Source organism: Hylaeus volcanicus, chromosome 1 (assembly GCF_026283585.1).
Source record: "Hylaeus volcanicus isolate JK05 chromosome 1, UHH_iyHylVolc1.0_haploid, whole genome shotgun sequence".
NCBI classification, from domain to species: Eukaryota; Metazoa; Arthropoda; class Insecta; order Hymenoptera; family Colletidae; genus Hylaeus; species Hylaeus volcanicus.
The window spans coordinates 32,960,386-32,981,808 of NC_071976.1; the positions used below are offsets into that span (position 1 = coordinate 32,960,386).

At 36.2% G+C, this 21,423-nt stretch overlaps 2 protein-coding genes across 8 annotated transcripts in view; one reads left to right on the forward strand and one right to left on the reverse strand.

Annotated features, from left to right (window-relative positions):
* LOC128882237 (myb-like protein X) overlaps positions 1–14,264 on the forward strand; it is a 54,090-nt gene extending 39,826 nt beyond the window's left edge. For 4 of the 5 annotated variants that reach the window (XM_054133900.1, XM_054133848.1, XM_054134012.1 and 1 more), the window contains 3 exons: positions 9,427–9,825; positions 10,344–11,044; positions 11,955–14,264. In XM_054133900.1, the coding sequence (XP_053989875.1) occupies positions 9,427–9,825; positions 10,344–11,044; positions 11,955–13,557 (2,703 nt within the window). In that variant the 3' untranslated portion in view covers positions 13,558–14,264. Of the gene's footprint in view, positions 1–608; positions 1,004–9,426; positions 9,826–10,343; positions 11,045–11,954 lie in introns of those variants that run through there. The other variant, XM_054134061.1, reaches the window with a different exon arrangement.
* Positions 14,265–14,785: 521 nt separating this feature from the next.
* Positions 14,786–20,404, reverse strand: LOC128883468 (multivesicular body subunit 12A). Of its 3 annotated transcripts, none has more exons than XM_054136051.1 (9): positions 19,882–20,078; positions 18,178–18,256; positions 17,420–17,558; positions 16,771–16,969; positions 16,540–16,690; positions 16,105–16,188; positions 15,685–16,024; positions 15,566–15,616; positions 14,786–15,182 (listed from the first exon to the last, which is right to left on the reverse strand). In XM_054136051.1, exons 3-9 carry the CDS (start codon positions 17,546–17,548, stop codon positions 15,147–15,149), a joined length of 990 nt encoding a protein of 329 aa, XP_053992026.1. In that variant the 5' UTR covers positions 17,549–17,558; positions 18,178–18,256; positions 19,882–20,078; the 3' UTR covers positions 14,786–15,146. The 3 variants fall into 3 exon arrangements, with proteins under 3 accessions (XP_053992026.1, XP_053991946.1, XP_053991864.1); XM_054135971.1 differs by having other exon boundaries at positions 19,937–20,040; XM_054135889.1 differs by lacking the exons at positions 18,178–18,256; positions 19,882–20,078 and adding an exon at positions 20,130–20,404.
* Positions 20,405–21,423: the final 1,019 nt, after the last annotated feature.

The following is a 21,423-nucleotide window of genomic DNA, read 5'->3' on the forward strand; positions in this document are numbered from 1 at the left end:
TAACGGAAAACACTGACCAATCAGAGCGCGCGTATACCGGTGGAGCGGCCGCGGTAGCGTATGAGCGCGGCCGCCTATCGCGTAGCCTACGCTCCACCGGTATACGCGCGCTCTGATTGGTCAGTGTTTTCCGTTAATATCTCCTCAACGAAGCCTCGGACGACATTTTCGCTAAGGAAAAAGTTGTTTCAAATCACCTCCCGAACCACCTCTTTCAAGGTGTTACAACATTTTTGAGACACCCTGTATAGTACATTAATTATATAGTACATAATAGTACACTAACTTTGAAAAGTACATAATAAATATTACATGAAGAAATGGACCTTGTACAGTTTGCAAGCTAACTAACAACGCTAACAATTTATTCCTTCAAATGAAATGCAATTCCGAAATTTCTTATTATTTTTCATTAGATTGGCGAACAAATTGTTTCCCAAATCCGAGTCTGCTTCAACCCTCCCCCTACCATTCTTTACTCCCTCTTGGGCCTAACTGTCCACTCGCTGACTTGACCAGTTCGTAACCAAAGTTCGTCTCGTCTACATTCGCCTAACGTCGCGCGTTCTTTGAATTCGTCTCGTCTAATCAATTAACAACGAATACACGTCGTAATCGAAAGTTAATTAAAGCGCGAACATGAATAGAAGGTTTTCATTCGCGGAGAAATAGTCGGAAGATTGTTTTAGGGAATTCGAAGTGCAATATGTCAGACACGCGAAAACGTTCGGTCGTTGGCGCTGGTCTTCGGAATGCTTCGGTGACCTTCGGCGGGTTTCGGTTATTGTCGACGACGCTCGTAACCGGCATCCTCGAGGAGGCGACGCAGAGATGCCTTGAGGACCAGTGACAGAATGTTACGTACGAAATCGGATAAAATTCACATGACTCGTGTGTGATTGTGCTGTGAAGTTCGAAAATATATATCATGCTGGTTACGTGTTCGGATCTTCTGGCGCGGATCGGATAAGAGTGTTTCTTTCAGAGGAAAAACAAAATTAAGGTAACGATTTCGAGTGATACATAATAAGAATTCGCAATTAATTTTTTTAATGCTACAGTTACCGTGAACAGAGTAGGTTTCTTAGGTTCGACGTACCGAATATTTTAAGTTTGAAACAAATAGATCGGAAGAAGAATGAAAAATAGGATCTTTGCACCAAAGGCGTGTACAGTATAAAAAGAATTGAATTACGCGCTCATACAAACAGTGCAAGATTACATTTGGCTTATCGATCAATAGGTTACCATACTGTCTATTATTCTAGTTTTTTTTTTTTTTTAAATAAAACAAGTGATTGTGAATTCGCTGCGTTATGTAGATATTAATAACATTGTTTTTGAAGATATATATAGTTTTTTTTGGAGTTTCCAGAACAATATTCGGTCGCGATTTGTCGATAATCAGCAGAGCTGCCGCGATCATTGTTCGAAACGTTTTCAATGAAGTTCTCGTTACAACTGTTGTAAAATCACCCATTGTTATTTCAAACAATACTTGCACACGAAATGAAGCAACGATTAAAAGTTTCTAATTGCACGATATCAATTTAACGATCGTGCTATGTTTATTGATCGAATGGAAAGAGCTTGTGAAATTTAGAATGAACTACTTACGCCAATACTTACGCTAGTTGTGTCGAGCACAATATTCATTATCGATATAAATACAAAAATTAAACAAAAGTAGAAAACGCTACTAAAAATGATTGTTGTTACGTGTAAGAATGATCACCGAGGATTACGCAAAGTAATGTGTCGTGAACATAGAGATTTTGGTTTGCCAAACTTGTGAATGAACATCGTTCTCGAATAAAGTGGCACAGGTGTTCGATGAAATTTATTAACGCTATTTCTTATCGCTAAATGATAGAAGACGTGGCACAGTAATTATTACATCGCTTGTAATAAGGTAGCCTGACGCAATCGATGAAGGCCTGACAATGACACAATTCTGCTATACTCGTGATCGCAAGATACGCGTCTTGACTTGAGAATTTGACGGATGCTCGACTCTTTCAATCCCATAGAAAAAATCTTTGATCGTTTTAGGACAATATGTACCAGTTTATTTAATACCTATTCCAGTGGTTCTCAAACTTCATCTTGATCTAGAGTAGAATTGTTATTTTGTTCGCGTATTTTATAACTTTGACTACATTCCACAAAATGTATCAATGTATTTAATATCTATTCCAGTGGTTCTCAAACTTCATCTTGATCTAGAGTAGAATTACATTGTTATTTTGTTCGTACATTTTATAACTTTTACTACATTTCACAAAATGTACCAATGTATTTAACACGTTGACTGCCACACTAATACTCTTAAAAATTTCTACTGCGATTAAATTTTATTTACCGACTATCGGAGACTACATAATCATGCATTTATTGTGGTATTTATTTTTGTAACTTCAGCGAAATTCAAATATTTCATATAAATTCATTTTCTTTGATATTTAACTTTCAAAATTAATTTTTTTTATTTCTTCAGTAAACAGCACTGTCACCCATATATGGGCGACATGGCGGTCAACGTGTTAATAGCTATTCCAGTGGTTCTCAAACTTCATCTTTATCCAGAGTAGAATTAAGTTGTTATTTTGTACGAACATTTTACCATTGCTTTCTAAGATAATGTGTTCATGTTTTGAATAGTTTTAATTCATTTAAATTGCGACATTTTTAGAAATAAATAGAAAAAGGTATTTAAAGCTTGACTTGAATTTTTCAAAAATTAATTCAGTATTATTCAACGATGAATTAAATTAATCAAAGAACGTATTGCTAAGTCTTTATATGGAATTTGTCATTTTTCCTTTTTTCCAAAATGTTGTTATTAGTTGCTCGAATAAAGTTCGGTACTCTCGTTAAACAAATTTTTATTACCTTGCCAATTATCTTTACTTTCAAGGTATTTGCTCGGAAGTGAACGTTAGGTCGTAACTCTAAAGTGGCAATCCTCGGGGTCAACATCCACATTTAGCCTGTTCCTGTATTCAGACTTTAATAATGAGGAATTAATGATGAAAAAACTTGTTTGCGCAAGTATGGCAGTGCAAAAACGGCATTAAACATTTCAAGACCTTACGACGGGAAGCATTCTTCCACCACCACCACCACCACCACCACCACCACCACCCCCCCGCGCCACCCCGCTATAAAATTTGCTTCTTTTTTTAACTTGTTTCGCGAAGCACTTGGGCTGCTTTACGTCTTCGAACTAATTTAGCATTTATACGACAGGACTTTCGTGAAATCGTGTCGTTCTACTTGCCGATTTCGATACGCATACGCGAGAGGGTCAGGAGAAATGTGGTTACGTACAGTTATTGCGCGTTTCATGCGATAATTATGGATCTCTATTCGCCGTAATGACGGAGAAAGTGTGTTTCTCAGTTATTGCCGAAGAGAATGCGACACGTAGACGTCGTCCGCGTACTTGCGTGATTTTTTATCGCGTACAATTTCACGCGAACCACTGAAAATATCATGGTTGGAACTAGAAGAAAAATTCACCAAGATGGCGGAAGACTTGTTTCTCTTTGCCTACAGGGTGTTTAAAAAAATGTTCTTTACGATTCTAATACTTGCCGATAAAAAGAATAGACAGGGTGTTCAGGCTCTTACTAGCCCACGTTTTTCTCGTAAATGGTGCTAGGTTTCGTCATATGACGAAAAAATGAAAGAGGACAAGTTTATACTGTTTTTTGTGTGCAGTATATAACCAGGTATATAAATCTTTCGTATTTGTACTATTTTCTGAGAAATGAAGGTGACCTTCAGTTTATTAAACGGAACGGTATATTTTTTGTACAAAAATACGATAGAGTATCGAATTCGAAATAAAAAAGTATCGACCTTTATTAGCCCTAAATTCGATAGGTAACGGGTAATTTCACTTTATTACTTGAAAATATCAATTTTACTTTGAAAATTCAAACAAGTGTACTACTGTCACCTAGCACTTCATCGGGAGTTCCATGTTTGTACACATCGCTGTCCCGCGGAAATCTGTGACAAGGTTGAATCTCCATCTTGATATTACGTTAAGAAAATTTTCAAGTAATAAATTGCCTGTTACCTATGAGGTTTAGGGCTAATAAAGGTGAATACTTTTTTATTTAGAATTCGATACTCTACAATATTTTTCCATACAAAATATACCATTCCATTTAAAGATCTAAAGGTCACCTTCATTTCTCAGAAAAAAAGTAGAAATACGAAAGATTTATCTACCTGGTTACATTGTACACAAAAAACAGTATCACTTTTTCCTCTTACAGTTTTTTGTCATATGTACCATTTACGAGGAAAACGCTGGCTAGTAATATACTGAACACCCTGTATACTCGTATCATGTTTGTTACTTTAAAAGTGATATTCCGTTCGAAATTTCTGGTTACGGCATTGCTCTCGCGGTTTGCGGAGGCTTCTGAATCTGAAAAGAATTTGACGAACGCGTCGAAGCGTAAAGCGGGTAACTGTACCAACACGAGGTGTCTCGCTGTGCTGTGACGAGTCGATTCGTTTGACCTCCAATCGCGCAACTCGATGGCGATGGACCGAAAAACCGTCGGTCAACAACGGAGAAAGTAGCAGGCACACTTTTTCGTCACCTCCGTGAGCCACTTTATAACCCGAACTCAATACGGATGTGGGTGCACGTATTATTATTTAATTTAATATTATTATCGATTATTTCGAATTCACTTGCGTAAATTGCGATTCGTTTCATTGAATTTTAGTGATGAAATTGTGCGAACGAATTTGAATTTAATTTACCTGAATTTCTAATTCTAAATACCGTTTTATGATTGATTGCGACAGGCTATAGTGCTTACTCATTTACAATCGCTGGCATTCAGGGCATGGACAAAGTCATCTGCACTTTCTAGACATTACTAAATACATATTCCCGCAGTCTTGGGGAGATTCCTTCTGACGTCATGCAATATGAATTCGCCGAGTTGGGAAAAGATCAGTTTTAAAGTAGCCGTATGACGTTCGCATCGCGTGCAACCGAACCGGAAATCGTGCATAGCGATCTTGAATTTGTCGAACCCGTAACCTCGATCATCCGATGCAATGCAATCGTCATGCAATGGCACGACTGAAAAATTACAAAACAGTATGAGTTGATAATGTATAATAATACTTTCTTCTCCTATTTTATTTCTTTTTATATATATATACATATAATTTTTAGTTTCTTGGAGATTAAAATTTTCTATAAATGCATAAATATTGTGGCGTCGAGAGTCAGGCGACGAAGTTGACGTGTTTATTACGCTTTCTTTTGGATTAAAATTAAGTATTGCAGTAAAATAAGTAGCATGTGGCTTGCGTGGCAGAGCGTTTCACAGTGTTCAATTTATTAAATAAATTATATATTATATAAATAACGAAATAATTAAGTGTAAATAAATGAGAGGAAAGACGAAAACCTTTTTTTTTTTTTGTTCACGATTTTCTCCAAAATTGCACATTCCATTTATTTTCAATCATTTTGATATATTCAGACCTGTCCTAACGCGATCCGATACTTGACCCGACAACGAAGAAAACACCTGACAAATTCCTGGACACTCTGGACTCTTGAAGAAGATACGTTTCTCGCAGCAACCGCTGCTGTACGTGTAGTAATTACAGCGCGTACAGGCCACGAAAATTTGCGACTTCCTGCGATGTTACCGCTTCCATAAATTCACCGCCACTCTAGCTTATCGCGCTACTGACAACGATGTTCCTGCAAACGGTTGTTCTAGTCAAACGAAAACGACATCGACATTGCTTCGCCCGCGCCGGTTCTGTTATTACGTTTGGTCGTTCCTCGTCGGCCGAACATCTCTTATCTTCGGGTGCTGACTTTATGGACACTGAACCAGCATTTACTTTCGAATAAACGCTCCTTTTTACCGGCAAAGGATCAGAATCTTTAGTTCGAGATGCCTGTTGCAAGAGAGCCTGAAACGATGCACGGTCTGCTAGGGAATAGCACGGTCGGCGTAACTTTTCAAGTAGGCCTGTCGCGTTGGACAAATGCTCTCGATTTTTATTGCGAGCGATGTTTCATGACTAGACTGCGGATCTGGAAAAAGCATTTTTCCAGATTTAAAAATATGCAAACATGTAACTCATCGAGAACTGATAAACTTTGATCTAAAACATTATCTAATTGGACTATCAGAAATACTTAAGAAATGGTGGCGTAACTTAATAGGTAGATCCTGTATATTTAACGAGTGTATTCTCTTATTCCCTGTATTAGTGTATTCACTTATACTCGTGTATATATTGTATGTATAGAAGGATGTGTATATACATATACAGAGTGTCCCTAATTTAAGTGTCAAAACTTTGGGAGCATGTAGGGTACCGATCAATTTTGGAGAAAATCGTGAAAAGAAACAAAAATGTTTTCGTCTTTCCTCTTATTTATTTACACTTAATTATTTCGTTATCGCTAGACTGCGGATCTTTATGCAAAATAAAATCTTCGCGAACCTACAAAAATTGCCTACAAAAATTGAACCTAAATAGGAATTTATCTTACTCTGCAAATATCGTAACATAAACTTTACTTTCAATGTTTTTTATATTCTTGCATATTGTTTGCATTTTTTAGTTTCTTGCACATTAAAATTTTCTATGAATCCATAAAGATCCGCAGTCTATTAATGACATATTAGGTAGCGGTATCCTGTTTTGGGAATATATACCGAATTATTTATTTCCTAGATAAGTGATATTAGTTGTAATTGCTCCTAAAATATAATTTATCAGAGGTCCGATCCGCCTGGGAAAATATTTGAGCTCCATGCTCTATAATTTAAAAACATTTACTTTTGAATACAATTAATAGTTATTTATATAATAAATATAGTTTATATAAAATATAATTTATCAAATGAATAGGAAAGAAAAATAATATTTGAACGCATATAATAATATAATGAATTTGTATAGAGATATAAGTAAAAAATTCATGTAGGAATTCAGATAAAGAATACATATGCGATATTAAAATCTGAATTTGAACTTGTACGCAAGGGCCAAGCTAATGTTTATATTCTTTAGAAGTCCTCCAACTAGTTGCACTTCGCAATTGTACACAATGGCATTGTCGTGGACATCGGAACCATTAGGAGGAAATTCGTGAAACGTTAGGAAGTGGACTCGAGTCCCTGTCTTAGATATCCTTGGCTCGGTTCCGTTACCTTGAAGTGTTCCTTAATTGAAAAGACGCGTTTCTCCTTCTCGCCGCGATCAGCATCTCGCCATTTAATTGCACAGGGCTCGAGATTTGTCTGAACAATCCCTACAGCCGAACATCGAACGCGCGTGAATTATTCGCACTGTCGCACAGTGTGTGACTCTTAATGGACAAAAAATCAAAAATTCCGAGTATAGAATGTAACAATGTTTATTTTCTCGAGTACTGGTAAAAGAATATATCGTAATTTCAAATATTATCAATAACTTTTACTTGATACATGCATTTCATTCAATTTATTCGTTGCCGGAATATTTGTTTATTTAATTTCATTTTTATGAGTTGATTTTAATATCGTACCTTCATAATAAATGCATAATTTAAATGCAATAATACTAATTTCTCTGAATTTTCTATACAAGTTAACTAACTTTAAATGGATTTCGAAAAAGGAAGTACCAAAACGTACCTCCGTCCGTGGTCTTTCGTATACTAATTCTGGATTTTTGTAAAAACTTTAGAAAAATATGAATTAGAAAAATGTTCCAAAAACTTTGTAAAGTTTTATAAGAAAGATGCGGATGAAAACTTAATTCAGGAAATTGGTTTGCTACCGATCAATTGGGATTTGATTTTGAATGAAAGGTATGTAAATAACGCACAAAACATGATTGCGATACATATCAAATAATAATTATAACGAGTTATTTCTAAATGTATTAACCGTATTAAAACTTTTCTTTACGTTGCCAATAACTGTACCAAGTGCTGGCCGCTTTTTCAGCAAATTACAATTAACGAAGAATTCAAAGAACGTTTAAATGCACTTGCTGTATCGAGCATCGAAAAAGAAATTGCAAAAACTTGTAATTTGTCCTTTATAGAGAATGCCGGCCCTGGATACCATAAATGATACACGTAGTAGGGAACGTGTTAAATTAATTCGATTAAATTAAATAATTACTTGTTCGACCAATCGACTAATAAAAAATGTGTTATCGGCCATGTTTTAACATTACAACCGCATATCCACCGACGGATTAATTCCAATTGATTCAGATTTCTCTTGCACGCAAGAGAAACGCGAAAGAAACGCAAGTAGAAATAGAATGGACCTTAAGCTAAGAGTCAAACAATGAATCCCTTTGCCCTCGGTATTTCGACAGGCCCCCCTTTCGTGTTTTGTTGCTTGCTCGGCTTCCCAGCTTCTGCAGGTCAGGTCCTTCCGGTCCTCGCCCTCGTCGAGACTACACCTGGACGAATTCCAGGGTTCCTCCAGAGTCAACCTTCGAGACTTATCTTTCCTCTGAACAAAGCGAAAGTCTTCGCCTCTCGCCGTTCGCATTGTTCATCCTTCAGGTCGTACGTCGCGACGGAGTATACCAGCAGCGTGTCTTGCTGTTCGATTTTGGGAACTCTAAACTAGCGGGTCTAGACCAGTGGCGGATTAACCTTCGACGGGGCCCCGATCAGGGCCGTCTCGATACCATTATGGCCCTCGAGGAAATCAGTGCACTAGGACCAGCGATGGCCACAATCCTAGGCTTCGAATAAATCTGAAGTTTGCCGATACGTTTGTCTCGTTTCCTTCTTTGGAATATGTTCAAAAGAAGGAAACGAGACAAACGCATCGGCAAACTTCAGATCTATTCGAAGCCTAGGGTTTTGCCCATCACTGACTAGGACCCTCAGGCTGTTGAATATTTTCTGCTAAATTCAACGGAAATCGCATGTTCTAACCGGTCCACCGATATTTTTCTATTAATTTAACATATCGTGCTTGTGTAAATCGATAACGCGAGCTGTACGTTGAATAGAATCGTTTAATATGAATAGTTGGTAAATTTAACAAGCTTGTAGTGTTAAACTTAACTTAAAAAATGAATTAACTCTAAATTCTTTTTAGTGTTATATTAACACGTAACCATCCTTTAAATATTAACTACGTGCAGTATTTTACCGTTATAGAACTTTTATTTACACATGAACATATAACAGATATGATCTATTGCATAAACATCCGCAGTCTATTAATAACCAATCTCCAAAGGGAAACTTTATTTATCCATTTTCAACTTTACTAGTCGAGCGAGCCCCAATAGAAACGTACCGAAATCAAGAAATCCTGAAAACTTTAACAAGCATGTACAGAATACTATTTATAAATAATAGCTCGGCCTCTCTAATGAAAGAAATGATTTTTGCAGATGGAAACCGAGGTGCGGACGCTAAAGCAAGAGCTGGTTCGCACCCAGGAGGCCCTGAAGACAGCCACGAAGCGATGCCGCGACCTGGTGAAGGAGTTGGACAACCGCACCACGGGTCACGAGTCCGAGAGGACGCTCCGGGATCAGCAACTCTCGCGGATCCTTCGCGCCCTGTTGGTCTTGGAGGCGCGGCTCAAGCAGGAGCAAAAGTCGATCAGGCAACTGCTATGCGAGAAGGACAACGTCATCAGGAACCAGCAGCTGGAAATCGCCAGGCTTAGGCGTTACACCAAAAACTACATCAAATGCAAGCGCGAGCAGACGCTTATCTCAGCCTCGATGAAGATAGAAACGACGAGCAACATCGAGGAGTGCGATCTGCAAGCGTCCAGCATCGAAGTAAGTCTTCATATCGTTGAAGAAAGTCGGAAATGATGTCACGAAAGTGCTCCTACGTAGAAAACGCGTGGAAGTCTTCACCTTCGCGATCCAGATTACCTGATTTAAATGTACAATTTTCAATTTTACATATATCAGAATACAGCTAATTATTCATTGAAATAATAATAGATCGAGTCATGAATGTTCGTAGATGTTTCCTTTCGAAGTAGAGTTTTCGGGTTTATAGAAATTTGTTCTAAAAATGGGCTGGATTTGATTCTATAGAAAAATGCCTCGAGCGCAAAAGGTTAACGCAATATCAGAGATTCTTATTCGACTAAAATTGATTGTACAAGATCAGCGTATCATTTGAGACCTGGCGTCCGTGAAATGTTGTCCAAAAAACGCTGCCTACGCCCGAAAATCCCATGGTTAATATCACCATGAAAATCCAACCCAAGAAAGCCTCAAATTAACTCGGAATCTCTTGGCCAAAATTAACTGTTTCCTGACAGACGTGCGTTTTGTGATTTCAGGTGGACTCCAAGCAGGATAGCGGTATCAGCAAGGACATTCAGAACTTAAAATGCGAGATAATCACGAAGCTGAGCCCGTCCGTAGTGCTGGAAGACTTGGACAGAGGCGTTAAGAAGACTCACAGCTTCGCTGGCAGCGATATCTCAAAAACGAGTTTAACGAGTAGCGAGAACACGGACGTGTCTATTATCACGACCACCACGGAGGGCAGCCCTTCGTTGCTCAGTACGGAGGGTTTCTGTGAAGGCGAGAGCACGGACGTGTCGCCTGGCTCGACGCTGAACAAATCCAGCAGGTATACACCGACGATGGTTACCGACAGCGAGAACGAGACGACGATGATCTACGACGACAACGACGACGAAACTACGATCACGGAGAGCTGTACCAAGTTGGCTAAAAAGAGGATAGGAGTCGGTAGGTCGAAGACGCAGAAGGCTTGCAAAACCAAGGAGACGATCGAAGCCATGAGCATCGCGAGGACGGAGAGCAAGGACGACGGGATGGACTGTAATTTCGCCTCGGAGGACGAGGAAAAGGAGCAAGAACCTATTTACGTTAACGCTTGCAACGAGACCATTTCTAGGAACACGGAGCACGCGGGAAACACCATACCGGAAACGTCGAAAACGAATGAAGATTATAGTAACGATAATAGTACCAACGATAACGGCAGTAACAACAATAACGACAGCACTGTGTAAGTATTGGAGTCTTTAACCATGAGCGTACGTATTATGGCAATGGTAGACAAACTTTTCGATGTTCATACAGGATGAGACCGAGTAACATGTACAACTGGGTATGAAGTGATTTCTTATGAGGAAATACGAAGATGATAAAATTTTCTTTTTTTTTTCTTCTAATTTTTTTTTATAAGAAATTACCTTGTACCCGCGTTGTACATGCTATTTAACCACATCCTATGTGTCTCTTTTTAGGAAAAAAATATTTCTGTCCTTGAGAATTATAAATAAGTTCAGAGCATAGTAAATTATCCAACGAAGCAAAGAAAATAATAGGAAATAAATTTAAAAGGATACCTCATAAAGTACACTAATTATATAATTTACTTTCTAAACTATTAAATCCTTTAAAAAGTGTCGGTTTCGGTGTTTCGACGGTATTGCCTTGTCACCAGTTTGAAAATGCATTGACACTGAACGAGTTTCTCGATTGTCGTCTACTCAAGCTGTACATATATGTTGTTCATGTTATGGATCATTAACCACCGTCTGTAGTTTCTAGATCCAGACGACGTTCGAGTGGTCGTTAAGTGTCTCTTTTGATGTTGTTGGAACGTTCCAACAGCTACCGTGCGATAAACACGTGTAGAACAGGTCGATTAAATCCAGAACTGGAACACAGTAGGAAACTTTGGAAAGTGGTAATGTAGGTATAGTAGTGCAAGACAAATGGAGATCTAGAAAAAGCGAATAAAATGTTGATAGTTTTTCTTTGTTTGTGCCATGTGTATGTGACACATCAACTCGGTATAACCAAGACATCGAACGAACAAAAGAACGTGAAAACACTTTTATCATGTCTTATGATAGACTTTAGTTCAGACGCCTTAAACTGAAACTATCTAATATCTAATATTTTTACAGATCTCCAAAAATGGAAATGGAGGAGGAACAGACCATGGAAGAGACCAGTGGGAACTGGTACAGTGACCCAGACGAGGATAGGATCAACGACGACGTTTTCAGGCACAGCACGTATCGACCAAACAGTAACCACAACTCCGTTTTAGAATGTGTGAACCAGATCCTTCTGAGAGACATGGAGGAGGAGGAAAACATTATGTCGGTACCTAGGAGGTTTAAACACCGAGGAAGAATCGTTCGGTTTCAACCAGCAAGGTTATCCGACATCGAGTCGGTGGGTTCTGAAATGGAAAGGAAGAACTCTGAAGAAGCCATTACAGAAAAGGAAGTATCTAACAATGACTTCAACGATGTCCCTGCCAGCAGCTTCGAGCCCACTGCTACAGAGGACGAGTTCGGAATGAGTCTCGCTCAAACAGTCCCCTTGACTATTGCAAATAAAATCAGCAATCACGAGTCAAGCCTCGAGGAATCAGAGGAGTCGAAAGCCATTCCTATTGTTATTATAGAGCCAAAGGTCGAAGTAAAGGAAACCAGGCACGCGACATTCCCCTCGCCGCAGACTTCACAGAAGACAAAGACCTCAATCAATGCAACAAATCCTCCTTTGAAGCTAGAAAGAATCGAAGAGAAAACCTGTCTGCAAATGTCTACGAAGGGATTGACCATAGCCAAGAACCTCGACTACGAGGACATAGAATCACTTCCTGAGATAATATCACCACCTCCCAAAACGCCTCCAGCGTTACCGCCTAAGCCGCAATTCAAAAATAACACGTTGATCTTGAAGAAGATCCCTAGTCCCTCGTTCCTGATCGACGAAACGCGCAAGAAGCAGCCCTTGCTCGAGTCCAGTTCCTCCGAGCACGGCAAGAAGATTTTCGGCTTTATATCCTCCCCGTTGAAGTCTGCAGGCATCAATGTGACGTCGGCTAGAAGCCTGAACTTCGAAGAAGCCATTAACAAAGTCACGGGAATCAATGAAGAGGGGAACTTCTGGAGGAACAGGTTCAACAATGTTCGTTCCTCCTTCCGAACGCGACAAAATCACGAGACCGGTGGTGAACAAACGAAGAAGATACCCAGGGTCACGAACATCGTTCGTCACTTCGAGGAGTTCAAGATTGGTGGTGAGACAGAGGATCCAGCGAAGGAAAGAAGCAAAACGAAGGAGAAGCATGTTCATCCAGAGTTCGACCAGGAGTTTGATATCAGACAGAACTTTGAAGAATTTAATCTGGACGAATGCAATCTGTCAGATGATCCTGACAGACCAGAGGGCGACGGTTCGGAGAGACTTGGCAATCTTGTCGCTACGGTTAGTCAGAACGAGAAAACTGCCGCAACCAAAGACAATAATAATGTTCCTCTTGCTGCGACTAATTCGAGCAGCGGTTACGATCACTTCCTGGAAGCAACGGGTCTTAGCAATAAATCCATCCTAACGCCTTCGAGGTTGTTGAGTAATCACAAAAGTATGCTGAAACCGAAAGACGTGAAGTATAAGAATAAGATTAAAGCGACCGCGGTGTTGGAGAAGCACGGTGTATCTACGACTAATAATACCACTCATGTCAGACATTGGACTGGGCCGTTTGTCTGACGACTGGCCCATGTTTTGCCAACCAACCTGTTCCGACAAGAAACTTGTGACAAAGAGTGATAATTTTCCAGTATAGTGAGTCTGAAATATATCCGTACTCCTTCGATCACTGGCCAGATTGTTGATGTCATTTTAGGGTAAATGCTATAGGATCCTTATGTATAAAAATATACACTGTTTGAAACTTGAAGAAATTTTATTTTAAATCATTTTTTCAATCTTGTATTTTCCGTGATTCTAAATTACCAAAGTAACTTCATTATTTAATATAATGGTTATTAATCCATGAACATATAAATAACCAAAAAATAATTTGATAATTTTCTTTTTCAAAGGTAATGTTCCATAACATTTTGTTCTAAAAGTACATCAATTGTTTGAAATCAGCAATTGAAGCAGAATGCATACTCCTGTAACTAGCTGTAGCTGCTCTTGTGTATTCTTAAAGATCAATGTAAACAAACAAGAATTAATGACTGTGAATATTCAAACTGTGATTTCGACACAGTTCATCGTAAAACACGTTTCGAGTGTAAGATATAATGTAATGTAAATTATTATCGATAATCCCTTTTTAATGTAATGCTTTTTCACATTTTTTGTTTTTTGCAAAAAAAGTGGGAAAACATAGGAATTAATTTATTTATAACAGCTTCAACATAAGGAGTGTTTCGTGTTGTATATTTTAATAAAATATTTCATACATATTTATGGTGTGACTAATGAAAACAATAAATAAAGTATAAATGAAGTCTTAAGTCATAGTAAAGTATCTTAACTTGATTTATCTGCTGTGAGATTGCGAATAAATTTGTTTACCGCGGAAATTAGTATCACTGTTGTGGAAACGGTTTCGTTTTGTTGTTTTTTATTATAGAAAATCGAAACAATTTTATGTTATTGAAACCTATATTTTGTTATGAAAAATGTGCAACAAATAGATAAATCTGTACAAATATTAAATATGTTCTGTTTGAATTACTACTTTTTCTTTCATTAAAAATCATAATCAAATAATAATTTAGAATTTTGTTATAGAAAATATATACTAGACTAGCACAGTTGGGAAAGAACAGCCGTATGTATATGTTTTAATATACATATATATTTGTCAAAAGTCAATTGTAGGATAAACATGCGAATGTACTCATTTTTTTGTTGCAAATAAAATTAAAGATGACTTTATTGAAAAAATCTTAAATTTGATTTAAGAATAGGAGTACGCCAGTACAATGTTAAATATTCTGTAATGATTTATAAACAACTAGAACATATGATACAATTATATATAACTTCTACTACCTATAAAAATACAACGCAACTCTATAAAAATACAACGCTAACTGTCACTGGTATCAAAATCTAAATAGGACATGAAAGAGAGAAAAGTATATCGGAAAATGGACATTATGAAACTCGAACATCTCACCGGTAAATGTAATAAAGGATTCCATTTTCGCGGGTTTAGTAATCACTCGTTCAGGCACTCTATTACACTTGGCTAGTGCTATATTATCAATACAAATGTATAGATATAGCTGTATAATTGCGCGAAGAATCACACAATTGGTTTTGGCACAGTGGTTTCTTCACGTTTCTCTTTCCGCGCGGAAATCATAACAGAACTGGAAGGAAAACAAAAATATGTAAGAATCCTATCATACTAACGTGTTACGAACATTAATCACAGTAATCTATTCTCAACCCCATGAATTTACTTCGAAATATACATATTCATATATTTATGTGATCATCGTCAATTCCTAGGTTCTATCACGGATGAGATAGTTACTTAGCTGTTTTTGAAAATCACAGTTCTATACAAGAAAATTAGAAAGTTAAACTATAAACAAACTTATAGTCATTTACAAAAGTCTGAATTGCAGAAGGAGAATTGACAAGAAAAATTGACCACGACTAGGTACACAGGTCTACAAATATGCAAAATTTGAAGTATATCTTTCGAGGGGGATTTCATCGATTTTGAGTAACATCATTTTTAACTTACCTCCTTGTCCAAGTCTTTCTGAGTCCAGACTTTGATTGTGGGGAGTTTATGCTGTAAACGATGCGATTGTTAAAAATAAACAGAAATCAATGTACAATATTATAGTAAAATTGACTTACAGTAGAGGAATCCGAATGAATATTAAGACGCGGATGAAGAACGAAGGGGACTCCATCCAAATCGGAAGATCCTGGCAGTGTACCATAAATTGATGTGGATCCAACGGCTGATGACGAAGGTGGTTGCGGAGCAGGTCTTGTGGGCCTGATTCTTGCGCTAGGACTTAAAATTTCATAATCTCTGTCACTAGATTCGTCTAGCTCCTTCCCCGTATTTCCTCCAATTGGCGGGTAAATTCCATTTGTCGGTTTTGGTGAAAACTTTGGTTTCGGTGGTCTTTCAGGAGGTATTCTATGAGGTGTACCATTTGATGGATTTGGAGATGCATTTTGAAATAAACTACAAATGAAGAATTAGATGTATCGATAGCTACATATGAATAGGGTTTTAATTATTTTTTAAATCAAATTAATACTCACTCTATATTAACATATGATTGCGAGCTGGAATTCCCATTTACAATATCCACGGTTTTGTAGCAAACGCAAACTCCATTTATGACACTGAAAAGGGGCATGTTTGGTTTAAATATGGATGACAAATAAATTAGCAATGATAAACTTTTTGTTAGACTTTCCAGAGCAATTACAAACATATCTTTTTCTCAACAATTCGACCTTCATTTTTAAGTTCTCTTTAGGAAACTAATATTTTTTAATAGTATTAACGTTATGAAAATTCTTTCAAAATTACAACTAATTTAACGTGAACATATTATTAGTGAAAATATTACAATTGCTATTATTAAAAGATTTTAATTTCCCGACGAGTATCTAAAGACGAAGATTGATGATATTAATAAACGAAATATATATACTCAATTTTAAAGTAAGTTCATAAATAATTACACATACCCAGCTGCGACAAAACCGTTAGGAGCCATTTTAGATGTATACACTTTGTGCGCAATCCTACTACATATAATAATGTCTGTAACTGCTTTCAAGCATAATTCCTTATTTCTAACTTTATAGCACAACTGTTTCTTCCTCCATGCCTTCTGCACTAAAATTCGTTATCGCAATGTACTAAACGAAAATGGTTTTCTGCTAAACAATATTCTGATCAGTCTTACGTATGCTCACTTGAATCTACAGTATAAGAAATCATGCTGTATCCTTCTGGCGGAGCATCTCGTTCGTTAATGACTGCTAGATCTTCGACCACACAATGAGGTAACCCTTCAGTCTTTGAAAAACATATGTATCTGGCTCTTTTTTTAATGAACAGTCCAGTTTCTCTCCCTAAATCGGCATCAGTATCTTGATCGTATGTTCTTGAAATCTACAGGAATTATAAAATAATGAAAATGACTATAATACATGCCACAATGTATTAAAATTAAGATTTATAAAATCATCTATTGTAACTTATTAGACTGTGGATTTTATGTACAATAAAATACTATATTATATTATAGTAGCTTCTTATTTTGATTTTATTATAATAGTTTATTTTTTTAAAGTAAAAAAATGTCTACATGCCAACAAAATATTATCAAAATATAACAAATTATTTTTTAGGTACAATGGAGTAAACATTTAGACAGATGAATAAACAAAAATTCTGAATATATATTGTTAGCCTTAAACAAATCAAAACTATCAACAATTTTGAGAAAAAACATACAGGCACCATAAATAAATACATACAAATTACAGTCTATTTATTACAATAAAAAACTTTTACAAACATGAAATAAAATGTATTAATTGCAAAAATTATTAATCTTACCACTGTAAAATTTGGCGGACACTTATCTATATCTTCAACAACACTTATGGCTGTGATTGGCCTATCATCAGGTAACACTGATGATAATTGATGAACCAACATTTTGTTGCAATTAGTCTTCTTAGACATTGCTGTAACCCTGTTATAAGGATACACTGGTATCATTATTCCAAATTTTGTATTGGATCAAATTTGTAATATACTCTAATACAACTGTAATGTAATTAAAGACAATAACTCAAAGTTGCTGCTACAATTATCATTTCGAAGATAAGACGCTTTTTGTTAAGAGCCATTGCAATAGATAAATTTTGTTCGATGTACAATATATAGCTGATAAGTGGCAACTAATATCATAAAATCAGGGAAGAACCTCATTCAGCAATTTATTCCAATCCAGCATTTATTGCAATGTGAATTATGAAAGTCGTTGCAAAGAAAATACTTTTTCCTCCAATCTTCTCTATTCTATCCCAATGATCTAATTTTCCATTGATAAAATAATTTGATATATTGGAAATTATTCCTTTTACGAATTGTTCTTCTCTTATTAAATAAAATCGTTTTCAAAGCATGACAAGAATAACTTAAATAAAGTAATTGTTTGACCTACAAAGTGTTATAAAATCCAACAAAGAACATACGTTATTATTTGCTTAACACTTTACCTATCGGAAGCCTATTTGTATATTTCTGATTTGCAGTGTCAATTAATTGTGTTCTGGTTATGAACTCATGAATATTTCCAACTTCCTTACCTTCACGATCACTGTACAATGAGAATTTTATAAGCACTGCATATTTGCTCTCTGTGTTTACCGTCGCACTTCTAATTATCTGTCAAATAGTACCAATGGAATAATACGTCAATTTTCGATTGAATCGCAATCGACTTGTATGTTTCTCTCCACTCAATCTTATCCATTCGAAGACTCATTCGGAATAGAGTGAAGGTACTCTCTACTCTTAATACTTATGAATAAACAGATAGAAGGGAAAGAAACGACGAACGAAGAGAGAAAGAGGACAAAGAGATTGTAAGAGAGAGAAACCTAGTACCCAGAAGAAGAGGAGAGTTTATACAGGGTGTCTCTTGCTTTCTCAGAATATCGTGTAAATCGAAAAAAAAACAAAATACTTATAATTTTGTCAGATATTTAATTAAATTTATTTATTTCGGCGTATACAAAAATAAAAAAGCAAATAAAGAACAAGGAATATCGATACACCCATAAAATGACAAATATAAAAACAGTATAAAAGTATAAAAATAAAAAATAAAAACAAAAATAAAATAAAAAAAGTAAAAGTGAAAATGCGTAAAAAAAACGTACCGTTTCAATTAGGAAATCGGTGAACCGAATAAAAAATTCTTCCGTTAATTGATCTTATCGTTAAATACATTAATCTATTCACTAATCAAGATATCATATGAAGAGACAACAAAATCACACAATCCTTAATCGGCTGATATCTAATTGAAAGTGTGTTGAATCTGATATGTTTCTTTCTATTAATTTCGAAGTTTTCGACGTTAAAGTTACTTTTCGCATCAGTCTCTCGAAATAAGAGATATCGAGAAATATTTGTAAGAATAAATAAATGTCTTGCAAGTTGTTTCTAGAACTGCCATTGTTATTTCATAACTATTTATGAACTGTATCATACAATAGATATTAATATTTGTTTATGTATTTATGCTGATTTGTAATTTACGCTTCGTAAATAAATATTTTCTGACCGGTAAAAAAAAAACGCTCCCCATTCATATAAAGATGCCTAGGAACTGAATACTTTGAGTTTTTTGTAATTACTGTAATTATTTTTCGTTATATTAAATTTTCTTAAACACATTACAATAAATTTCTAGATCAATAGATACTTGTTCATGCTGTTACTATTATGTCTTTAATAAATCTCCGAGTAAAGCTTTCGCGTAAAAAATGACATTTAGTATACTTAACTAGATCACACAATAAAAATTATAGATAAACAACACTTGTTGTCTCAAAAGAACTATTCGCAAATAGTTCTATCTAAAATTATTAAAGGGATGCCAGAACAAAGATGGGTAACATTTTATTCGAATAGTAAACATATAAATCGATTTATTCTCAACGGTAAGTTGGCCAAATAATTAAATCTTCATTCATTAATGGTGAAATATTACAATTAACGTTTCAAATTTTAATATTTATTTCTCATGTAACAGATCATAAGGTATTTATTTGCGCCCGATTTTGTGAAATTTGATATCTGTCCAAGAATTTTTCCCATTATCTCCATGCTATAATTACACGCAGACGTTATTCGAAATCGGATATATTATATAAGCAATTCTGTAAGCCGCAAAATGTAGGGAAATAATTTTGACGCTATCTTCGATAGTTTCGGAGAAAACCGCCTCGGCAACACTTCGCGCGAGACACCCTGTATACACAGAATTATCAATTGTTCGCTACTGTAAACAGTTTAATATCGACTCGTTCCTGAAACGATACTAGACACGAAACCGACAAGACGACTATTGTTGTCACAGCCACCGTTATTCACGAAAATTCGTTTTCTTCTGCTGGTTCCTTGTTAAAGCGTTTTAACTAAATTGATATCAATGACATCACTTGTGTACACATATATATATACCCCCACCACACGCAAACATAATGACTACCATCTTAACTGACTAGGGTAGTGTGTTCAATAAGCTAACCTCTGTTTCCGTTCCTTTCACGCCGTAGAAACTTTACGGCGGTTTTCTTCGTCGTTCCTGCACAATTCGCTTCTGTCAGATGTTCACTTGATCGTAAACGTCGCGCTCGCGTTCAATCCAAAGTTAATCCGACGTTTTCCAGGCGATAAGAATGTGAACGAGAATTGTACGCCACCCCTTCATTAGCATTCTTACTGAAAGGCGTATTTATAAAAGATTTTTAACACAATTTGAACGTACAAAGTCGTAACACTTTCCCCAACCGTGGCCATGACACTAGGGTTTGATCCTGAAACGAAAGAAACAGCATGGCGCCTTGTTTATATTTTCTCTACTTTTTATAGGAATCAATCGTAAATTAAATCAGCTTTCGAGAGTCATGAACATATTTATATTCGAAGATTCTTTTCCCTTTGTAAATACAATGTTAGTGGATATATATAATTTCTTTATGTTCAAAGAGGGAATATTGTAGAGGGCACTACGTATTGTTTCGAACGCCCGTTACGATGGAGTAGTGCCAGACTTGGCTACCAGTCGCGCATGCGCACTGGTTTTACCGTCAGTAAAGTATCTAACATGACCATAAAACTGGCGCCCTTAGTCGCCCCAAAGAAAAATAGAATTATAAATGAAAATTGGAAGTACTTCTTAGCATGCAATAACATTAATTGTGTGGATAAATGATAACATAGGGATGGAAGTTGAAATAATTTTACAGACGAAAGACATTTTTTATAATTAAGAAAACGATTTTCCTGGTTTTGGCGTCAGCTGTTGCTATGGGATCATAGTTATCATTCGTTGTTTTCTATAACTACAGCACTGCAGGCTCAGATTTTTGCGACGCGCATGTTACGATGATGAGTTCTTGTTATTCGAACCTGGCATCCAGTGGCGACGGAGGTTGGTGTAGGTATGTTTTAAGAATTCCACGTGTGAAATAACAGTGTTTTAAAAACTTGTTATTGCATATCATACTATTCACAGGTAACATACACAGATATACTATATAAATACAGCCAACGTATTAACCTATTATCACTTTGGTTGATACAGTATTTAATAATATACGTAATACGTATTAGAAAATTATAAACGTCTTTGTACATATTGTATGCAGTAAATTACTTACAAAATTTATACAATATATTTTCTTTTCTTTCTTTTTTTTTTTTATTGGCGACTACTTAGTTTAAGTCTTTGTTTCGATATAACCTATATTTTGGAATATTTGTTGTTTTCGAAATACTTTGTGTTTCTAATGTTATTAAAGTTGCGTCTGACTTCTGTT